Source organism: Spermophilus citellus, assembly GCF_964194105.1.
Source record: "Spermophilus citellus genome assembly, chromosome: 10".
In the NCBI taxonomy this organism is placed as follows: Eukaryota; Metazoa; Chordata; class Mammalia; order Rodentia; family Sciuridae; genus Spermophilus; species Spermophilus citellus.
The window spans coordinates 51,896,207-51,919,359 of record NC_138197.1 but is presented as its reverse complement, the minus strand read 5'-3'; the positions used below and the strand labels follow the sequence as shown (position 1 = coordinate 51,919,359).

The following is a 23,153-nucleotide window of genomic DNA, read 5'->3' as shown; positions in this document are numbered from 1 at the left end:
ATACCTACCTGACAACAAGTCCTCTGCAAATACTCCGGGCTGGCCAGATGAGCAGCAGAGTCAATAGAAAACTGAACTCACATAGTGAGTTCAGAGTGATACACTTACACTTTTCATCCTGATTCTAGCTCTCCATCTCAACACCCAAGGAGCTCATGAAGACCTATCTATATTGATAAAAGGCAGACACCTCCTTTCCTGTGACTTACTCTTTGATCTGAAGAGGGCTGGAGGAGATGAGGCCAATGTTTGAAACTGTACTGGGATGTGTGCACATGTGTGAGTGCGTGTATATATGTGTGTATATACGAGTATGTGAATGTGCACACGTGCAAGAGCATATATTTTCATTTATTTATTTATTGGCAGTACTGGAGTACTGAACCCAGGGGTTTTCTACCACTGAGCTTCAGCCCCAGACCTTTTTTATTTAGAAACAGTGTCATGCTAAACTACTGAGGGTCTCACTAAGTTGCTGAGGCAGACCTCGAACTTGCTGTCCTTCTGCCTCCGCCTCCTGAGTAGCTGGGATTCCTGATGTACGCCACCACGCCTAGCTGAGTGTGTATTTTTAATAATTGAAAATATTTTATATCCAAGGGCTTTCCTTGAAATATTATTAAGAAACAGAACATGTAGATTTAATAGAGTGTTTTTGAAATGGGATGACTTAAAAAATTGTATTTTATTTGTATTTCATGAAGGAGACTGCTCAATAAACCACTACATTTAAAAAATTATATTCATTACAAGGAAGGGAAGAGAGGAAAGCAATTCATGAAACACTCATTTGACAGATAATAGCTTGCAAACCCTTTCACTTCTAGTATTGATCTAAGAACATTCAAGTAAACACTGATTATAAATTACCCTGAAAACATCTCTGATGGAAGAACTTTTTTACTGGAAACCTTTTAATATAGTAAATCCTCTGGGAATAAACATTTCAAATATTACACTCTGCTCTATTTATTGTCTCTTCATATAGGGCATGATGACCAGAGCGTTTGCTGAAATGACACCTGCTCTCAGCCCATGAGACTCTATTTGGTTAAACTAATATTCACAACATCTACTACTGTCATTATCAGAGGTAATATAAATATTTTAACATTAAAACATTCTACATTAGTTATTATTTAATTTACCTATCCAATATTTATTGAAACTTTCAATGGGCACTTCCAGGTCCCACAAGGGATAAAACATGAATTAAACGCTGATTTCATTCTTAGAATACTTTTAGTTTGGTAAGATTCAATATGTACAAAAATAAGCAGAAAGCAAAGTGAGAAGTGTTGAAAGATACATTAAAATGAATGAATGCATTCTTAGGCCAGGCAACAGGACACCAGTGCTGGGCTTTAATTTTTAGAGGACCCTGTTTTGGGCCCAGGAGACATGCTTACCAAGAGCTAGAACTTGGGTACATGACTTGATACTTTTATCTGTTCATGAGCATAAACATTATTCATGAGCATAAACATTATTATGTGTTGTCCACAGTAACTCTGTGCCTTGAGGTAACAAAGAACATTCATGACTTTGACCAGTAATTGTTGAGCATCCATTAGATGTATAGCACAGGACTGTGCAATATGGAGAACCATAGAATGTAATGCATAGATCACTTGGATAAAAAGAAACTTCCTCTGGGCACCTTGGCTCACGCCTGTAATCCCAGTGGCTCAGGAGGCTGAGGCAGGAGGGTCACAAGTTCAAAGCCAGCCTCAGCAAAATTGAGGCCCCAAGCAACTCATTGAGACCCTGTCTCCAAACAAAATGCAAAATAGGGCTGGGGAGGGGGCTCAGTGGTTGAGTGCTCTGAGTTCAATCCCTAGTACCCCCCTCCCCCCAAAAAAAGAAACTTCCATTTCTATAGTCATCATCTTGTTCCATCTCAAGCTTTTTAATAATTATGGCCAGTTTCTTGCAGTAATGTCAACAGTAATGTCACATGTGTAGGCAGAAGAGGGATTCTACCATTAATAGGCATTTCTAAGTAGCTAAGTTATCTTTTCCAGAACACAGAAGTAAAGAGATCTCTCAGCTGCATGGTAAGTCAATGACTAGGTCCAGTTTATCTCAACACACACAGACTTTGTACTGGCATTTCCTGGATCCAGAGTCTATTCTTTTCTTTCCTGAAGGCTTTCTAAATACAAACATTTGAATATTAAGCTGATTTTTCTCTTACAGTCTATTGTATGACTATAAATTTCAACCCAAATCATCTTTGAGCTGTAAGACATGAGTGACACCATTGAACTGTAAGGTACATTTTGGCTAGTTGCATAATTTGGCACATATCCCTCTGCATTCCCAGAGTTCCTCTGCCTTTCTGCAAACGTTGCTCTGTGGGATTACTTAAGTAGCAGTTATTTTTTTTTAATTGAGTGTCGACTGTCATTACTGCTAGAGTTTGCCTCCTTCAGGTCTTCTAGAAGGGTAGGGTGAAAGACTTTTAAAACGATGTTCTAAGGTGAAGACTTCAAAAGCAACAGAGAAGGAGTTCAAACATGTGCTGCCTCCAGTTTGTGTGCAACAGCTGGAGCTTCAAAAGTCATCAACTTTAAATGTAAACAAGTAAGGGCTGTCAATGAGACAGTGACAATGGGCTCCAGGAGGTACATGGTTAGCCTTGGCTTGAAGTTAAGGAAGCACAGGAGGCCCAGCCTTGGAGGTTTAACAGAAGTTAAGAGAAGGCACAGGTCCACAGTCAGGGGCTGGCTACAAAAATTGCAGGCTCGGCCAAGTGACGAAAGCGCCACGGAAGCTCCCACTCACCTAGACATCTGCTCCTGGGTCAAGTTTCACTAAGGCTATATACTTGAGAAAAACAAAACAACAAAATTACATATGCCAAGCGAGATTTTTACTCCCTCCTCCCTCCTTTTCTTTAATATGTATTTATTTTTTATTTTTATGTTTTCCTTCACTTCAACTTCTTCCACCCCATCCACACCCCTACTCCACGTTTTCATGTTCAGGAGTCTCGCTGGTTCACTCCACTGAGCAGGGGTCATGCATGCACCCTCCCCTTCACCAATTCGCACCCTTTTAGTCCCTTTCAGGCTCATTCGCTTTCCCAGGCAGGGACTGTAGCGCCCCAGGTCCTTCCTCTCCAGTTAGAATAGGCAGCGTGCCCCCCGGAGGCTCCGGCCCCCTACAGCTCTTCCAGCACCGCCCAGTGCTCCTCCCCTCGACCGCTGCTGCGTCCACCTCCTCGGCTTCCCCGGTGGCCCGGCCTCCTCAGAGTCGCCCCGCCCCTGTCCAGCTCCGCCCCCGGTCGCAGTTGCCTGATTGGTCGCCCCCGCCTCCCCTGGGATCCTCTCCTCCGCCTGATCGGATGGGCACCAGCACCTGGTCCAAAAATTCCCCTGAGGGGACCGAGAGGCTCTGCAACCTCCAGCTCCCGCGGGGCTGCGGTGACGGTGACGGCTGCGGCGGGACGCCGAGCGGGGAGGGGACTAGAAGAAGGGAGCGGAGGAGGGAGGAGGAGGAGCAAAGGTGTTGGAGAGAAAACTTCTGAAGGAACAGGAAACCTGCCGAGGAGGCGGCTGCTGCAGCTTCTCGGGGCGTCGGGGCTGCGCACGTCGCGGGGTGTCCACAGGGCGCCTTCGCTCCTGCCCGGATCCTGCGGTGCGGAAGCAGTCCCTACTCTCTGTCGCCGGGACTGTGCCCTGCGCCGCTGCAGCGGTCCTGCGCTCCATTCTGCCTCTGCCGCTGCAGCTCCTTTGGAGAGAGCCGCGAGGGCGCAGGGAAGAGGAGGGAGGTTCACTTTGGAACATGAAGCAGCATGTCTGATAAAATGTCCAGCTTCCTGTACATAGGGGACATCGTGTCCCTATACGCGGAGGGCTCTGTCAACGGCTTCATCAGCACCCTGGGGTAAGCAGGAGAGGCGGCTGGGCAGCGCTCGCGCTCTGTCCCCGCGGAATCCATCCCAGTCCCTCCTCGCGCCGCGGCGCCCTCCGGTTCCCGCCCGAGGTGGCGGCGCCCGGCAGGGTCAGCGCCCGCTCTCACTCGCAGGAAGCTGCCGGAGAGGCAAGACTTTCTCAGCAACTTTGTAATCTCAAACTCAGACACATCAGAAAAGGAGGAAGTGATTCAAAAGTCCTGAGACAGGCCGGGCGAAGAAGTCTTCGCTGGCTTCTCCATAGGTTGTTTTGATTAAAATGTGGGTTTGTTTTCTCTTCCCATCGTTTCTCAGTACCGCTCTCATCCCCTTGTCTGTCAGTGCTGGGTTTGAAGAGCAGGCGATAGAAGTCCATGCCCCTGGACGTGAAACTCGGGCGAGATGTGGTGAGCCAAAGTGTGGCTTTGTCCTACGGGAGGAGCTCACCGTCTCCTCTTCGCTGAAGTAATTTCCTTTTGTCCTTGCCAAACGAGGACTTGCCCCGCCTCGTGGGCAGCCTAGGGGCGGCTGCCCGGGTTCCAGAACTCAGACCTGTCTTCTCTGGTTCCCATAGGGAAGATCTCTTGAATCTCAGCCAAGTGCAAGATTGGAGTTGGTTAATAATTGGGGAAATATATGAGTATACATATACAAAAACAATGTGCTGAATAGCTAAATAGGGCTTTTTTTTTGATTACCAGTATTTTCTCTCTGCCCTAATTTTGTATACCACTGACCAGTTTAATTGCACACTGTAATGTTTTGCTGCAGAGGTAGTTTTTTTTGTTATCTCATGGTCCCAGGCTCTTAGACAACCTCAGTCTTAGAGATTTGAGGCTGCAGAACTGGTGTTTCTATGTCTGCCTGGTCACTGTTTTCAGCTGTTCGTTTTGGGGGGACATGACTTAACATGCAACGTCCCTGGACCATGACTGGAAGCTTGTTATAACGGAGCTCTGCCTACTCAGCAGTGGGATGTGGAAGTTACCAGTAGTCCCACAGTTCCTGTTATTTGTACATTTCCCCAAATAATTGAGAGAAGGAAGGTAGATTTAGTTTAATCTCTTTTCCATCCTTGTTATTTACTTGCAAAACTGAAGCAGGGAAGAAAGAAATAAGAATTGCAAGTATGTATGCTGGGTTTGTAAATCACAAACCATTGGTTATTCCTGGGAGAATTCATAGTATGAGTGCAGTTTTGGGGACTCTGCCAATATTTTGTGGATGAACTCTGCTGCACTTCACCTCCTATGGACCCTCTAGCCAAGTGCAAGGCTGGAGTTAAACTGATGGGCTTCTAGGAGCGGGTTTGGGGTTTGAATCCCAACTCTTCCACTTGTAAACTTTTTGACCCTGGGCAAGTTACATAACCCACCTGTACCTCAGTCCCCTCAGTTGCAAAAATGGGAATAATAATAGTTTCTTTCCCATGGGTTTGTGGTGAGAAGAGTTCATATGTGTAAAGTGCTTAGTACAGTATAGTCATGTAATAAGCACTTATGTAAGTACTAGCTGTTGCAGTAATTATCAATACCTTGGTGACTATGAGCAATAGTTATATTTGTGGATAATACAATAAAAAAGTCTAGGAGTAGTGTATAAAACCTAGTCAAAACCAAAAGGCCATATTTCTATAGTGCCTTATACAGCAAAGGCATGCGTGTGGGTAACTTATAAAACAAATACTAGAAGGGCTGTGGGTGGCAAATCATGGAGCTACAACTTCAACAGTTGTGGAGTCTGCCCTACTCATTTTAGAGATAAGGAAACTCTAAGAAAAATGAAGTGACTGACCCTAGAAATAGGAGATATCAGTGCAAAAAGTTGAAACTCAAACCCTGTCTCCAGATTCCTAGCCAAGTATGCTTTCCTTTGGCTACAAACACATAATACTTTTTAAGCCTTGAGAAAAATAAGCTTGAATGACTATGAATGTCACATATACATTTGTATAAATATTTATTATTTGTAGTCAGTGTTTCTTGATGGTGTTTCAAAAGTTGAGTTTCCTTAGATTGTATTTGTGTATTGTATTAACAGAATAATATTTTTCTGTTAATGTACAGAGTCATGTTGAGAGTAATCTGACAAGGTTCACATGCTGCTAAGTTAAAGAAGAGTCTTTAGAAAAGCTGTGCCTGATAGAATTTGATGCTTTGATTGGATATTCTTTTTTTGAGTGAGACTGCTCCAGGGGTTCACATAATTATGTAGTACTCTGTAAGTCAGGAATTGGGTATGCCATTTCTCTGTCCTGATACTTGCTTCTGAACATCTTTTCAAAGGGCATTGTGGTGAATGAAAGTCATTGCTGATATGCTCTGATGCAGTTTCCTGGCCCTCGTTGAATAGTGTCCAAAAAGTATTCAAGGGCAGCAGATAACTAGCTTAGGACTTAAATGAATTCTGACTTAAGAGTATCCTTATGGAATAATCAGGACAAACTCTTCAAGTGCTGTGATATTTCACTTGACAAATAATGGCTTCAGTGTATCTTCTGCTTTGAAAATGGGGCTCATTGAAAAACATGTTATTTCTTTTAAAATTGGAACTGACATAGAGTTAAACCTGCAATTATTGATTATCTTATTAACACACATTTCCAAACTTTGCTGTATATGAGATATTTAATTAATGTTGCAGAAACTTCTGAGATGCTTTCAGAAAGCATCTGGCACCTTTAATAAGGCTTGTTTAATTTCTAAAGGGACCACATGGTTCATGTTCTATTCTTCATTGCTTTGATTTTTATTAACATGTTGATCATTTTCAAATTTAGGGATTCTGTGTTATAAAATAATTTTCTAAATTCAGAGATGAAAAGTTTCAACTGTTGAGAAATAATACCACTTAATTTTGTAATGGTTAATTAAGGTTATTAATTCAACCAGAAGTATCCACTATCTTTGATACAGGATATATACAAATAATGACCTGCAACAATATATTGAGAAACTACGATATATTGAAACTTTGGTTTCATAGCCCTAGACCCAACTTGCAAAATAAAATATTTACAAATTGTAAGTAAGCTAACAAGTAGGGGATGCTACCCTAATATCTGCCTACATAATATTACATGTGGCATGGGTATATGCTTCCATGAGCTTTATAATTTCTAAAAATTGGATGACATTGTGGTTCCATGAGTCAAAGAAAGTCCTAAACATTAAAACCATGCAAGGTCATTAAAAAATTAACTGTAATGCCATTTATAAGAATCAGAAGAAAATAATTGTGTTTCAATTGATGAGTCTGATATTTCAGGATAAAAGTGCTAGAGTTTAGATCTTAAATTTCCCTGAAGGCCCATGTGTTAAAAGTGTGGTCCCCAGTTCATTACACTATTGGGAGGTGGCAGAACCTTTAAGCGGCTGGGAATAGTGGGAGGAAGTTTGGTCTTTGGAGGCTTATCCTTAAAAGTGATATCGGATATAGCCTTTTTCTCCTGTTCTCTTTGCTTCAGTTGCCATAAGGTGCCATATTCTCCCAGTTGCCATAAGGTGCCATATTCTCCCATCATGATGTACTATGCCATTACAGGCTGAAAGCAGTGAGGCCAATCAGTCCTGAAAGCCTCCAAAACTTTAAGCTAAAATAAACCTTTCTTTTGATACATTGGTTACATCAGGTATTTTATTGCAGTAACAGGAAGCTAACTAACACAAAAAGTGTTAGCAGAATTCTTAGGATGGTAGGGAAAGTGGAACCAGTGAGGTATGCCATTTCTTCATTGGCCATTCATAAGATGAGAGGTTGGGAAATAAAAAGTATGTATATTTGTGTGCATGTGTGTGTATGTGTGTGTATGTATGTTTAAGTGATTGCTACTTTTGGATTGAGGTTTCATCAAGTTATGGTATTGAAGAACTGTCAGATGACTACCAATTGTAACACTGATATCAAAGTGTCACAATAGTCTCTTAGAGTGACAAAGGATTGAGGCCCTTATTTTTTACTTCTTACTTGATTTTGACCAATTCTATTAATTTTTCCCTTTCCTTTTTCCATGTTCAATAACAGATAATATGTGGGGAAGGGGGTGAGCCACATAGTTAGTAATTCTGATTTAATTCCTTGGATAACAAGACTATGAAAATGCTTACATTTTATTGTTCCTAATTATAGTCCCTTGAATTTCTCTTCTATTGACCTTTAAATGTTTACAGATATGATTTATTTTCTCTTAATTATGCCATCCTTATTATAGTTGTAAAAATATTTTCTGTAATAGAATTGTTTGATTAGTAGGGAATTATAGATGAAGCATGGAATGGAACTTTTATTTTTGCATAATTTGCAAGTTATGTTTATTATCTTCCAAATAGGACCTTCTAAATAATAGCCAAATATTGTTTTCTGCTATAGGCACAGAAACTGAGCTTTGTTTTGGCTATGGCATCTGATAATGTGATAAAAATTATCTAAAAATTCATTGAATATTTGCATACATGTTCAGTGGGGAGGATACACGATAGAATCTTGAATACTGAGTTTTTTGGGGAAGTCTAAGGGTTAGAAGTGTGATGTTGTGGAACTTGAAACCAGCTAAAGTTCAAAGACAGCTTCTGAAGTGGTCAACATGAAGTCTATTTTAAACTGAAAGCTGGACAGTTTCTGAAACCTAGAAGTCATTCCATGAATAACACTGCAGGCCTTGGACCCTCACTAAAGTGAGAGCTCAGTCAGGTAAACAACTATCCCTGTTCAAGTGCCCCTAAATACTCGTCTTGACAGACTGGAATTCAGAGGCAACTGCTTGGCTTCATTCTAGGTTTAAAAGAAGTCTTTTATTTGTGCACAGGTAGCTCTTTTCACAATCACATTTTCCCTTTGGAACTGTTATTGTACAGATGGTATGAAGATAACCTAGAGACTATAGACAGATTACTATAGAACTAAACTTTCAAACTTTAATCCCAGTCAGAGTACATATCTTCATATATAAATGTAAAAGAAGTAACCATGGACTTTTATGATAAATTTATAAAGTACTAAGTAAGTTTTACTTTTTTTTTTTTTTTTTGGTACCAGAGATTGAACCAAGAGGCACTCAACCATTGAGATACATCTCCAGCCCTTTTTATTCTATTTTATTTATTTATTTTTGTAGTTTTAGATGGACAGAATGCCTTTATTTTATTTGTTTATTTTTATGTGGTGCTGAGGATCGAACCCAGTGCCTCACACATGCTAGGCAAGTGCTCTGCCACTGAGCTACAGCCCCGGCCCATGAATGGCTGATTTTTAATTCTCCTTTTTATATCTCCTTTATTTCCCAGATTTTGAATATATTTCTTTAATTAAACACCTATTGCTTTTATAGTCAGGAAAGTTAATTAAAATGAAAATGATGTTTTTAAGGATTCTTCAACTTCTTATTACTGTTAATCAATAATACATATATATATATATTTATATCTATCTATATTTATAACTTTGTGGTGCTGGGGATTGAACCCATGGCCTCACACATGTTGGGCAAGTGCTCTACCTCTGAGCTACATCAATAATATTTATTTTAAAAAGTATAAATAAAGCATGTTACTGAAATAGTCATATGTTTACCATGAAAAATTTGTTCCTAGTTCACATTGGTATTAAAATGTATTATGAAAAATGTCTGTCCAGCTAGTAATACTGAGCAATTATGATGAGTAATTTATTTCATACAGTAAATATATAGTCTGTTTTACTTTAGAAGTCTGTTTACACACGTAAAATATACATTTTTGCATGGTTGACTTGTTCTTTTAGTAACCTTGAACTCAGATTGAGGTTTTTATTGCCTTAGTCAACATTAGTTTGTGAGGGGTTATTGGGTGTGTGTTCAAACTAAATTAACAAATTCTTTTACTGTCTGAAAAGGATGGATTAGCTTTCTCAAAATTCAAATCAATTGTTGGTTAACAATAGCTATTATATAGGTTATAACAACACACACCATAGATCTCCAACCTTGAATTAAGAATGCGTTAAATATATCTGGGTGCAGTGGCACATGCCTGTAATATGCAGTGGCACATGCAGTGGCACATGCCAGTGGCTCCAGAGGCTGAGGCCTGAGGATCTCATTCAAAGCCAGCCTCAGCAACTGTGAGGCTCTAAGCAACTCAGACCCTGTCTCTAAATTAAAAAAAAAAAAATAGGCTGGGAATGTGGCTCAGTGGTTGAATGCCCCTGAGTTGAGAGAGAGAGAGAGAGAGAGAGAGAGAGAGAGAGAGAGAGATAAACTATTAGGCTATTTAGGAAAAAAACTTTAATCATGGAATTGACAGAGTGTCCACATGATGAAAGAAGTCCACGTGACTGTCCTGATGGTGTACTTTTTGCTGAAGCATGCTAAGATGATTTATTCTTTTGGTAAATGCTTAATGAGCTACACTATGGGCCAGGGATACACATGTAAAGAAATGATAGATATTAAGCTATAAAATATTATCTCAAAAATGAAATCTTCCTTTGACAATTTGTGGTACGACAGTGGGCCAGGATTTGTGGGAGAAATGAAAGCAGTTTTTATTTCTACTTTCAGTGTTGTGAGTGCTGCAAGACCAGGAACTAACAAGTACCAAGAAAATGTGGTCATTTAAATTTTTGTATGCTTAGCATCTGACAAATTCCTAGTACATAGTAGGTGTTGAATAAATATTTGGGAAATCAGTGTAGCACTTTTGAATATTTAGTAACAGAAAAGACTGGTGTTGAATATCTGTACTGTGAGATACTTCTTTATAAATGCCAAAAATGTGGTCAGAAACAGTGGAATAGGAAGTCAGAAGAGTCCTTCTTCCTCTTCTGCTTTGGATGACCTGGGGGGGCTTCAAAGATGAGCTGGCACATGAGCTGAACTTTGCAGGATTATTAGGATGGATATTTGTTTTATCTATTCCCATAATTGATTATGTGTTCTTGGTAATTTTTCATCTAAAAAAATCAGTGAATTTTTCTGTCCATTTTAATAGATCTGAAAAACTATAAGCAAACAGTTTGTTATTTTTGAGAGACACAAAAACAGAAGCAATAATCTGAGAATCTATTTTATGCTAATTTTAGCAAATGTGAGAGACTTAAACTTGATTCAGACCCTCTGAGATTATTAAGAAAGTCTCCTTTCAATATATGCTGGATTTACTGAGTCCTGAGAAAATGAGGCCAGGGATATAAAGCTTGGTCAAGAAGAAACTTAGCAATTGTTTGTTTGTGTGTGTGTGTGTGTGTGTGTGTGTGTGTGTGTGTGTGTAGAATTGAGAAAAGGTATTCAGCTTCTTTGTATATGATATTTTTATTCACCTTTCCTTGCTGCTTCTTATCTCCAGTGTTTCATAGTTTTTCTTCATGAGTCATGAACTTAATTCAAGTTTTATAGATTCCATGGAAGCTTTGGAAATAAGGAAAGCTTTTCATCTAAAGTAGTTCTTAATTATTTTTTCCTTATAATGCATTTGACTGCGTGGATATGCATACATACACACACATACACACACACACTCACACACTGCACATACACACTCACACACACTTTCCCACTTGGTTTGAAATTCCCTTCTTCTGTGTATGGAGTCTACCATACCCTCTTTCTCTTTTGATGTCTTAAAAAGTGACAAAGGCCATAGATAGGTTCCTATGAATACAGGGAAAGGTTAAGGAAGTGACAAAGCATAATCTCAATTGGTATATGAATTCTTAGAATTCAGACATACGTTACTGAGGTTCTATCTATTACTGAGATGTTTGAGTCACTGTTAAAATATCATTATAAAGATCTCTTTGTACCAGTTATAAAATGCTAGATTTTATTATATATTGGTTATATCCTCAATGGATTTCTAGAGAAAACTTAGGTTTTTTTTTTAATAAGTAACAGAAATTTATTGGGTCATATCATCTGGTGAGATTCTTCTTGCTGTATCATTGCCTGATGGAAGGTAAGAGGGCAAGAAAGGGCAAAAGGAGGCCAAATTTAGCTTTTTATAACAGCCTATGAGGGTGAAGGCCTCATGGCCTAATCATGTCTCCAAGGTGCCACCTCTTTTTTTTTTTTAATTTGAGGTTTATAGTTATATGTACTAAGTAGTTGGGCTCATCCTGACAAAATCATATACACATGGAATTTGATTTCAGTTCATGATCCCCCCATCCCTCCTCTCTGTCTTTCCTGCCCTCCCTCCCGTCTCCTACACTCCTTCCTCTACTCTACAAAACCTAGGTTTTTTTTTCTTCCCTTTTAAAAAACAATATGGAATGCTTCACAATTATGCATATCATTCTTGTGCAGGGGCCATGCTAATCTCTGTGTCCTTCCAATTTTAGTGTATGAGCCACCAAAGCAAGCAGTAAAACTTAGGTTTTGAATGAAATAAATCCTAGTTGTCCAGCTTCCTGAGACCTGTAGTGGTAATGGCTAATTATGAAACAATCACTAAGGACAGATCCTGCTTTTCTCCACATATTGTCTCCTGTAGAAAAGAGGATTGCTCATATTTTGTAGGGAATTTAAATGGATCACCAATGCTAAATGTAAAAAGCCCAAATAAGCTAACAAAAAACCCCTGAAAAATACAACTAGTTTAAAAGTTGTTTATTAACATTTCTAGTGATAAATCAAAGTATATTATTTGTAAACATCTCAAGAGACTAAAGTACCTCCGACTCATGTTCAACTCATATTTAATTATTTGCATACTATATAGTGAATTGCCTTGGAAATCTTCAAAAACAATTCACAGTGACCCTTGATATCCTAATTCTTACTATCTGATCTCAAAACCTTGAAAGATTTGGGAAGCAAGGGATATTTGTACATCACTTTGCCCACCTGAATAAAGCTGAAGATTTAGATGACTTCATTATGTTGAAAGGAAGGTTCTTTGTTGGTAAGGAACACAGACCATCTCTGGCTACCTTTAAGAAAAGAAGATTTATTGTGAGGATACTGGAAGAGCGTCAAGAAACTGACAAGTGGTCATTAGGGAGGCCAAGATCCAGGGCTCCTGTGAGAGTCCCAACAGCAGGACCTTCTCTCTGGGTCCCACCACCTGCTTGACCTTGACCCTGTAATTCCTATATTAGTGTCTCTCAAATTTCAGATTGTAGAGTGATAGCATTTGGCCCCACTTGGATTAGGATTAATCATTTATGTCATGAAGGTGAATCCCAGTGCTCTGATCTGGCTACCAGGAAAATCATTGAGCAGGGCTCTGATTTCTATCTGCTTCTGGGGCAGTATGGCACTGGGGAAAGGGGACAGAGGGCCTGGGCATGTGCTGGTTGTCACTGCTTATAGACAGTTTAATACTGTAGTAAGTTGTAGCGCCTTTTTAAAATAAATTGTGAAAAAATATACATGACATACAATTTTCCATTTTAATTTTTGTTAAGTCTATAAATCCACAGCAATAATTATATTCACAGTGTTGAGTAACCATCACCACTGTTTCCAGAACTTTTTCATCATCTCAAATAGAAACTCCATATCCTTTAGACAATAAATCTTCATATTCCCCTACCTTTATCCCTTGGTAACTTTGGGTCTATTTTCTGTCTTTATAAATTTGCCTAATCTAGGTACCTCATGTAAGTGGAAGCTTACAATAGCTCTCCTTTTGTGTAACACAGTGTTACTTATTGAATGAATACTTGTTGCTTTAGGATTTACATAGGAGAGAAAAATGAGAAAGTGAAAATGTAGATATGTACAAATTATAAAATAATTTGAAAAAATAAAACATTGTCGTTCAATTTCTTTTAGTTCTAACATACTGTATTCCCCTATCACAGTGTTTGAAAATATAAGTACTTTGAAAAGTAATTTTGAGATAAATGATACCAAACATAATCAGAGTTTTTTTTCCATTTCTATAACATTCAAACTAAATCTAGTTTAAGAATATCAAGCAACATAAAGACAGTGACTCAAAAAAATTGAATACACAAATCACCAAACACAGTTACACTAGGGATCCAAAGTAAGTTAATGATTTAAAGACCGGTCACTTTTGTTTTGAGAGTGTTCAAGGTCATTGCTAGTATCAGGGACATAACTACTTAAGCATTTGCATTGCAAGTAGATTTTTGGCTTCAACCATGTTTTCAGAGAAGGTAATTTCAGTTCTGGTTCTTTATAGTTGGTGGGGAAAGCAAAGAAAAAAATTTTGTCATATTCAGGATTCTAAACTTGTTGGTGGCTAGGAATGAGAAATATTAAATGATACTTAAATCAAGATTCACTGTCAGTGAAAGTGTAAGTTGTTAAAACTTTACTAAATCAGTGCATTTCTAGTATTAATAAATGAGAAAGGGACTTTTATTTACTTTTCTTTATTTCTTTACCTGACAGATCATGATTTCAGAGCCTTCCTTCCTGGTTAGTACAAATGAAGTCATTGTTATCTGTTAGGGGATAAACCAAGTGCTTATTTCCAAAGTCTCAGCTGCTAAGGAATCTCTCAGAAGTATAAAAATACTTTGTTAATAATTAGAGAACCTGAATCAATAATTATTTTGGTAAATTGTCATGTAGAAATTTTGACAGGCGGTAATTTCTTTGGCAATGGATATCTATAAAGTTAGTCTATAAGCATTTTCTAAAGAATACACCAGTGTTCATAATGCATGTTTTTTTTTTCCAAAAATTAAAGTTACAATTTGTCTAATAAATTATAAAGAATTAATGCAACTATTATCATTTAGTTTGAAACATTTAATTTTAAAAAGACATGTTAATGTCAATTTCTGTTTCAGAGACTGCTAGTTAGTTATTCCATGAAATCCATTTTCCCCTTCTTTCATACTAAGAGAAGTAGGTGGGTTTATGGGTCCCAAAATAAAGACCATATTTCCTAGTCCCCTTCATAATCAGGTGAGGCCATATACTACACGTGGAAGAAAAACCATTAATGGAGGTGTTTAGTCCCCCACCCATGGGCATGGGAATAAGGCATCTTGGACCATGAAGGTGAGGCTATTGCACTAGAAATAACAAAGCCCCAAGAAATGTACCAGTTTTCCAGAAGTCCCCAACAGTGGCTCTACTATACTCTAACAAAATATGAAACTAGATGGGTAGACAAGATGATGTATTCCCTATTAGGCAATGTGAAGCCATTGAAGGGTTTTTAAACAGCACAATCACATGATCTGGTTTTGCTTTAGAAAGATCAGAGAATGGGAGGACAGACAGAAGCCTGCAAGTGACAGGCAGCCGAGGAATCGGGATGATACATGATGACAGCATGAACCAAGCAGTTGTGTAGGGATGCGAGTAGCTTGTCTTCACAATCACTGAAGGGACAGTGTCCATTTAGTTCTTCCCTTTAGACCTAAAAAAGATTTATGAATGAAAATATTCACCATTGCTATTGAGGCATAATTACTTGAAAAAACTAAAGGTACAGATTTGAAAGAAATTTTCATTTGTTCATATCTGGATAAAATGTAATTCACTTCTGGTTTTCCAAGTCTCTGAGCTGTGTGTGAGCTACATCTTGTACTATGCACCCTTCCTCTAGCTCTCTGCCTTCTTTTTTAGTTGCATGAATTTTATGAGCTTCCTATTGCCACAAGGCCTTTACATGTGCTCCCCCTCTGGTCAGTTTCCCTTCTTACCTGCAAGACTTTCACCTATTTCTCATTCAGATTTCAGCTCTGTGACTCTTGTGGTGAACTGTCACTGATCTCTCAGACTGTGAGAGATCCTCTCTGCTATACAGCACCATATCCTTTTCCTTCATAAAATTGATCACAGTTGTGGTTTTAATTTTGCTTCTATTTCTATGAGTGTCTGATTATATTTACTTCTTCCATTAGACTTTAAACTCCCTAAGGGCAGAGACTTCACATTATTTTGTTAATATTATGTCCCCTGGGATTTTCATAGTATCTGTCACACAGTAGGTACTCAAGAAATATATTGAATGAATAATTAGTATATGGTTTAGAGTGTGGGCTTTTGGCTCAGATGAATCTGATTTCAAATTATTGCTCCACTTTTTTTTTATAGTGTGACCTTCAGAAGTTATTTAATATTAAATATCTCAGCTTTCTTATCTGCAAGGTAGGATTATTGCTCAGTTTGTAGTACTGCTATGAAACTAATGGAAATTAATATATGTCAAATGCTTGGTCACCATCAGGTTGGTAGCACCAGGCATCTAAGTGCAAACTAGGTGGAAGCTATCACTGTTATTATTTATATTATTATATCTGGAAAATTAGCATGAATGTCTTTTTGGAAACTTAGTTGAGTTCCTATTGCATGGTTGTTAAAAGTGCTGCTGTTTTATGTTTATAAAATTTTGTAGTATACCAGTTTTTAAGCTGATGTTTGCCTAGTAGGCTTCTGGAGCCAGGCTGCCTTATCTATTATTATTTTGTTTTTTTCTTTCTTTAATAATATATGTTATTAAATTGTGAATACTTATGTTTTTATTTTGTTTCTGGTTTGATGCATGTAATTCATTTGATGTACTAAAAACACTTGGAGTGTATCAGCATTAGTAATAGTCTTAGAAATGCTTGATATATATATTATTTTCTTTGACTAGAATTTTCATGTTTTGTTAAATTTTAAAGCTTACATGCTCTTTTAGTTGCTAAAATTTCTTCTCTACTAGAACATAGTAATGAAGCAATTTTTTGTCTTATTTATTGACATAAAACATGTATTTGTTTTGAAGCCAATAGGAAATAGTTTTTATATACGTTTCCAATGAACAGCTGGTGCTACTCTCTCTTGGCAAGAATTCTGATTGAACTTCTGTGACTGTTAGATGTAGATTAGCAAAAACAATTTATCTGATGTGGATAGTTAATCAGTTTAACAAATAAGTAAATTTGTGGGAGAAAATCTTGTCAAATTTTAAATAGCAACTAATCAAATTATAATATTTCTCTTGGGAATACTCACAGTTTTTAGACAAAATCATGGGGATTGAAAAGGCATAAAAAGTACATCTTTATTCCTGCCTCTTGATCTTCTTAATGAATAAAAATTATTCAGGCCTTTGCCTTCTTTTAATTATGCATTAAAAGAAGATTTTTCTGTTTATTGTAAATGTAATATACTCATGTTCACAAAGTATAGAAGAACCTTGAAAACATTAAAGCTTTAAAAAAATACTTTGAAAGAGAAACTACTTTGTAACCCCTCCCTTGAAAATTTCTCTATGAGAAGTTATTTCCTGTTAGCCATCCTAAATTCCTTATGGTGATGTTTAAGCCAGTTGGCTCTTTCTAGGTTTACCAGAGTAACTGGTGATGGGAAAGAGTTCAAAAAGTGCCAGACTCCTGGATGTGACCAAGAATGAGTGTTATGTGAAGACACTAGTTTTATTAGGATGTTTTTTGGTTGCAAGAATCAGAAAACTCAATTGAAGACATTTCTAGCAAAACAAGAGGATGTTGTGATAGGTAACTGGGAAATCTTGGCATCACAGTTTGCAGGACTTGCTCTCTATCTCCCCGGATTCTGCTGTACTATCAGTATTAGTCACATCCTGGGCAGGTGTTGTCCCAAAGGAGGCTAATTGGCGCTAGTCTCATTTCCAGGCTACCGTTTGTTTTTTTTGGGGGCTTTCAGAACTGTTTCTGCTTCTTCCTGATGAGAATTTATATGCCATCACAAAGCTTCAGTAGCCTGGAGTGGCCTAAACATTACTTTGGCATCTGTTAGTGAAGAAGAGGATTCTGAGGAAATCAAGGGTGGGAGTACTGGTAAGGGATTAAAAAGAAAAGGCAGCAGTTTATTGTTGCTAAATTATATCTCAATAATGTTGATGCAAAATTTAAAAAAGAGGAGCATATGACAACTTTAAAAAGAAGCACATTATTCATGAGCATAGAACTCTGATTAATGGTTCTCATTCATGAAAGCATATGTATTTGAATCTGTCTTTCTTATAGTAAGTTTAATTTCTCTCTTTTTTTTTTTTTTTGTTATGGGGATTGAACTCAGGGATGCTCAACCGCTGAGCCACATCCCAGCCTTATTTATTTACTTATTTTTAAAAAATTTTTTAATTGTAGATGGACACAATACTTTTTTCAAAAATTATTTAATTAATTAATTTTTATGTGGTGTTGAGGATCTAACCCAGGGTCTCACATGTGCTAGGTGAGCGCTCTACCACTGAGCTACCACCCCAGTCCCCAGCCTTATTTTTTTTTTAACATTTATTTTTTTAATTGTAGGTGGACACAATACCTTTATTTTATTTTTATGTGATGCTGAGAATCAAACCCAGTGCTCACGCATGCTAGGCAAGCGCTCTGCCACTGAGCTGCAACCCTAGCCTCCCAAACTTATTTTGTCTTTTATTTAGAGACAGGGTCTCACTGAGTTGCTTACCACCTTACTTTTTGCTGAGGCTGCCTTTGAACTTGGGATCCTCCTGCCTCAGCCTCCTGAGGCCTGGCCTTATAGGCGTGTACCAGTGCGATTGGTTAATTTCTTGCCTTTTTTTAGACAACTTTTGCTTAGATATAAACAGTTTACCTATTTTATGGCATAATAGTGGCACTTATATGCACATAGAGAACATAAATTAATTATTTTAATGAAGAGGATACGATGTGGGGCTGGGGATGTGGCTCAAGCGGTAGCGCGCTTCCCTGGAAAGCGCAGGGTGTTGGGTTTGATCCTCAGCACCATGTAAAGATGTTGTGTCCACCGAAAACTAAAGAACAAAAATAAATTAATATTAAAAAAAAGAGGATACGATGTGGAGTGTAATATAATCAGGGTTTAAAATTTTCTAAACTTAAAATTTGAATTTTAAAATCAAAAGATCATTAATTTAGATCTCAAAAATTAGAAAATTTTGTTGCTAAAATGCTTTAAATATTTAAAATTTAAATGTTCTCCATGTTAAAAATCTAATTTATATTGTGCTCAAACTAAATATGAATTTTAATTTCTAGTTACTATAGAATATGTAATATTTGAAATGTGATCTTTGTGTAATCTTTTAGAATAATTAAAGTAAATTTTCTTAACTCTTAAAGTCAGTATCTGGGGCTGGAGTTATAGCTCAGTGGTAGAATACTTGACTGGCATGTGTGAGGTACTGGATTTGATTTTCAGCACCACATAAAAATAAATAAATAAAATAAAAGTATTGTGTCTATTGTGTTTACTCAGCAACTTATCGAGACCCTAAGCAACTCAGTGAGACCCTGTCTCAAAATAAAAATAAAGGGGGCTGGGGATGTGGTTCAGTGGATAAGTGCCTGAGTTCAATCCCCAGTACCAAAAATAAATAAATAAACAAATAAATAAATAAAAAGTATCTTCAACTTTTTTTTCTTCTTTCTTACTTAAAATTTGGATGCATGTTGAAATATTGAAGATATTGATAGATTATTGACATGACTGTATAAATCATTTAATTTCAAGGTTGAAGTTAAATCGTTGAATAAATAAATGTTTGATAATGAGTCTTTAAAAGCAGTGTGAATTGCAGAAAGAGCTACTCAGGTGCATAGGAATGAATTTGTTATGCCCTGAAGAGGTTTTGACAACTTGGAAAATCATTTAACTTTGAATCAAGTTCCTCATCTTTAAACTAGGGATACTGGTCTAGTTTCCAGGTACACGCCTGTAATCCCAGTTACTCCAAAGGCTGAGGAGGATTCTAAATTCTAGGCCAGCCTCTGCAATTTAGTGAGACCCTGTATCAAAATATCCTGCTGAGCGCCTGTAATCCCAGTGATTTTCGGAGGCTGAGGCAGGAGGATCCTTAGTTCAAAGCCAGCCTCAGCAACAGTGAGACGCTAAGAAACTCAGTGAGACCCTGCCTCTAAATAAATAAATAAATAAATAAATAAATAAATAAATAAATAAATAAATCGGGCTGGGGATGTGGCTCTAGTGGTCAAGTGCCCCTGAGTTTAATCCCTGATACCCACTCCCCACCGGCCAAAAAAAAAAAAAAAAAAAAAGAGAAAAAGGGTTGGAGATATAGCTCAGTGGTAAAGCACCCTGGATTTAATTCCCAGTCCAAAAATAATTTTTTTTCCCTTTTAGGAGTACTGATAATATCTGTGTGTGGTCCTTTGGGGGTAAGAAGTGACATTAAACCTGTTTCATGGTAGACATTTAAAAAATTAGTATTAGATGCTTTTAAAGTGATTAAGTCATAGGGAGATCACCTACTCCTTTTTAATAGCAAGGGTTGAATCAAATTACGTATTTTAATATCAATGGCTTATTTTTTTTCAGATTTTTATAATTCAAAAAGAATGAAAGTATCTCCTCTGCTGCACGATTCTATTTTATGTTTATTGATAAAAGGACATATTTGGAAAACAAATATTGTTTTAGTTATATCAAAAATTAAACATCTTGTTTTTGGCTTTTTAAAACTATACTCTAATTATCATCTGACTACAACTTCACAGATAAATCATGATACCTGGATTGTCATTAAGGTATCCTCTCCTTATTAGTTTTTTTTATTTTTATTCTTATTTTTATTTCATTTATTTTTATGTGGTGCTGAGGATCGAACCCCGGGCCTCGCATGTGCTAGGCAAGAACTCTACCACTGAGCCACAACCCCAGCCTCTGTTTTTTTTTAAAAATATTATTTTAATTGTTGATGGACCTTTATTTTATTTATTTATTTTTATGTGGTGCTGAGAATCAAACCCAGTGCCTCACACATGCTAAGCAAGCGCTCTACCACTGAGCCACAACCCCAATCCCCCCTCCCCTTTTTTAGTTCAAAGTATAAGAGAGGAAGATAGCTTCAAATTTTGTCGACTGTTAAAAACAAACAAACAAATAAAATTCAAAATGTGGTCCAGCTGTTTCTTTGAACTCTAGCATTCAGGAAAGATTAAAGGGTGAAAGATTAAGCAGAGCAATGTGTCTAAATCTAGATATCCATAAATTCAAGGAAATGTGACATTAAGTGAAAATAAAGCATTTCCTATCACATTTTCTCTGTTCCTGTTTTTAAATTCCAAGTCCTTTTAAGAAAACTTCTGCTACTAGGGAGTCTTTAGGCAATGTTTGGAATGCTCCTGCAGGGAGCCTGGCCTGGTGACAGCCCTTTACTGCCAAGTGGTTGGGATTCAGATTTCAGACCGGCAGGGAAGAGGCTTTTGATGGGTGTGTGAAAGGAAGGGAGACTGAATGTCCCCGTGGTGCTTGCTAAGCAGAAGAGAAAGGGGTGGCTGTAGGGAAAATGGCAAGTCCCTAAGCCATGGCTTTTTTATACTTAGAGTTCACTGGTTTAGAACACCGAATAAAGCAGGTAACTGAAGAGACGTCGTTTCACTAATTAATTTTGGGAAATATGACATTATGAAAAAACAACTATAAGAACTTTGAGCAACCACTAAGAGTAGAGATTATCCTTAAAATCACTTTGAGAGAAAACTAAAAAAGGTGTGGTTCTATTGGTAAGTAGTAGATCTTAATCCAGAGTAAACTTTTGAAGCATGTGCTTCTCGCAGAACTTTCTCAGACAGGACAAAAGCAAAAGTAGAATGAAATGGTGAAGGTTTCTTATTCTTTATGATTAAGGATAATTTCTATGCCTCCTGGCAGGAGATGTCTTCATCTTACATGGATGTGGCCTTTCAATGACAAAGCCCTTAGTGTACAACCCCAAAGCATCACACAGTTGAAGAATTGTCTGTGTCCTAATGGATTTATTTTTCCATGTAATTTATAACTATGAATGGCATTATGCTTGAATATGTAAAGCTAAACAAAATTAAAAAAAGAAAAGCTGAAATAAGGGTTGGTTTAGGGGAATAGAATGAGTATATTCCTAAATCTATATTTGTTTTTTATAGTGTGTTTAAGGAGGTAAGGTAATGGTGGACGTTTGTCACTTTTGTGACTAGAAGTTTGGTTGGTAAAACATCACACTAGTAAGGCTATCAAACCCTGAAAGCAATTGCTTAAAAAGGCAGTTTAAAAATATTTTGGGTATATTTAACTAAAAGCTATTTAAAGCTTGGCATTATGAAACAGAATGAGAAGACAGATATAGACAGAGAAATGAGCCCCTGTGCTACAGAAAGACTGTGGCGGGGCCCAGTCATGGAGTAGTGGCCCTGGCTTTTTCTCTCACCTTTCTAGAAGGCAAGAAAGTCACACCATTTTGGGAGGAATTGGGAAAATCTTACCAAAATGTCAAATGAGATTATCTTTTCTAGTGACATTTTTTTGTCGAAAAGTCTTAAGTATCATTCCATGAAAAGGCAGGAGGTTGAGAAACAAGTTGGTTTACATCGTAAAGGATTCTAAATTTGGTACCCTAGATGCTGGAGCAGCCAGAATGAAAACGACTAAATCACGTTCTTAGAGAAAGTTTAGGTGAGATAATAATGATAACAATTGCTGCTGTTTAGACATCTCTGGAAGAGCTTTTAGAAGAAGGGAAAGCAATGACCCTAATTCCTATTTTTCTTTTAATCCAGAAAGGAACCTTTTTAGAAGAAATATATTTTACAGATGAAAAAAATTCTTTCCTTTGGGGTCCAACTTGATTGCTCTTTAGTTGTATTAAATTGTAGCACGCAGGTTTTTAAATTCAAATTGTTTAAGGGAAAAGAACGGAATATGTAAAACTGGCTGTGGATGACAGCAATGTTTGTAAACTGGGCCTTTAGAACTTCGCGGTAGAGGTCCCTCTTTGGTAGAAATATCTGCAGTTCCTTTACTTCTATCAGGGCTTTCAACTTCATCGAGTGAAATGTTGGCCACAAAAGCATTTGAGGGAGTTGAGACTGTGTGATCTAGAGGAGGGTTCGGTTTTTTCCTCTTCTTCAGGTACAATCCTTAATTAAAGAGCTAATATTTGAGACACCTTCCAGCATCTTATGGGTTAAGGCAACCCCTTATTAGCTCTTAGTTTTGTTTTCATAGGAAAAGATGATTAATGGAGTTAACCTCATTGTCTGCTATCCAAGAGAATGGTGTTTCTGCACAACACCAGCTCTATGCCGAGGTGAAGATTAAATTTCTGTAAGAATTTGAAGACCTCATGATCCCAAGGTCTGCTTATTGTTAGAGTTTGGATCTGGGATGTTCCCCAAAGGTACATGTCTTGAAGGCTGGGATCCCAGCAGGAGGCACTCTTAAGGGGTGTTGGAACTTTGGGAAATGGGAACTAGCTGAAGAGGATAGATCCCTGAAGAATGTCCTTAAAGGTACATCTTGATCCTGGCCCCTCACCCTGCTGCTTCCTGGTTTCTGCCATGAGATAAACACCCTCTTTCTCCACAAACTCCAGCCATT

At 37.6% G+C, this 23,153-nt stretch overlaps 1 protein-coding gene across 1 annotated transcript in view; it reads left to right on the top strand.

Moving 5' to 3' along the window:
- The first annotated feature begins 686 nt into the window (after positions 1-686).
- Positions 687-23,153, top strand: part of ITPR2 (inositol 1,4,5-trisphosphate receptor type 2) — a 502,163-nt gene continuing 479,696 nt past the window's right edge. Inside the window, exon 1 of the mRNA XM_081311949.1 lies at positions 687-3,891. Coding sequence (XP_081168075.1) covers positions 3,800-3,891 — 92 coding nt within the window. The 5' untranslated portion in view covers positions 687-3,799. The remainder of the gene's footprint in view (positions 3,892-23,153) is intronic.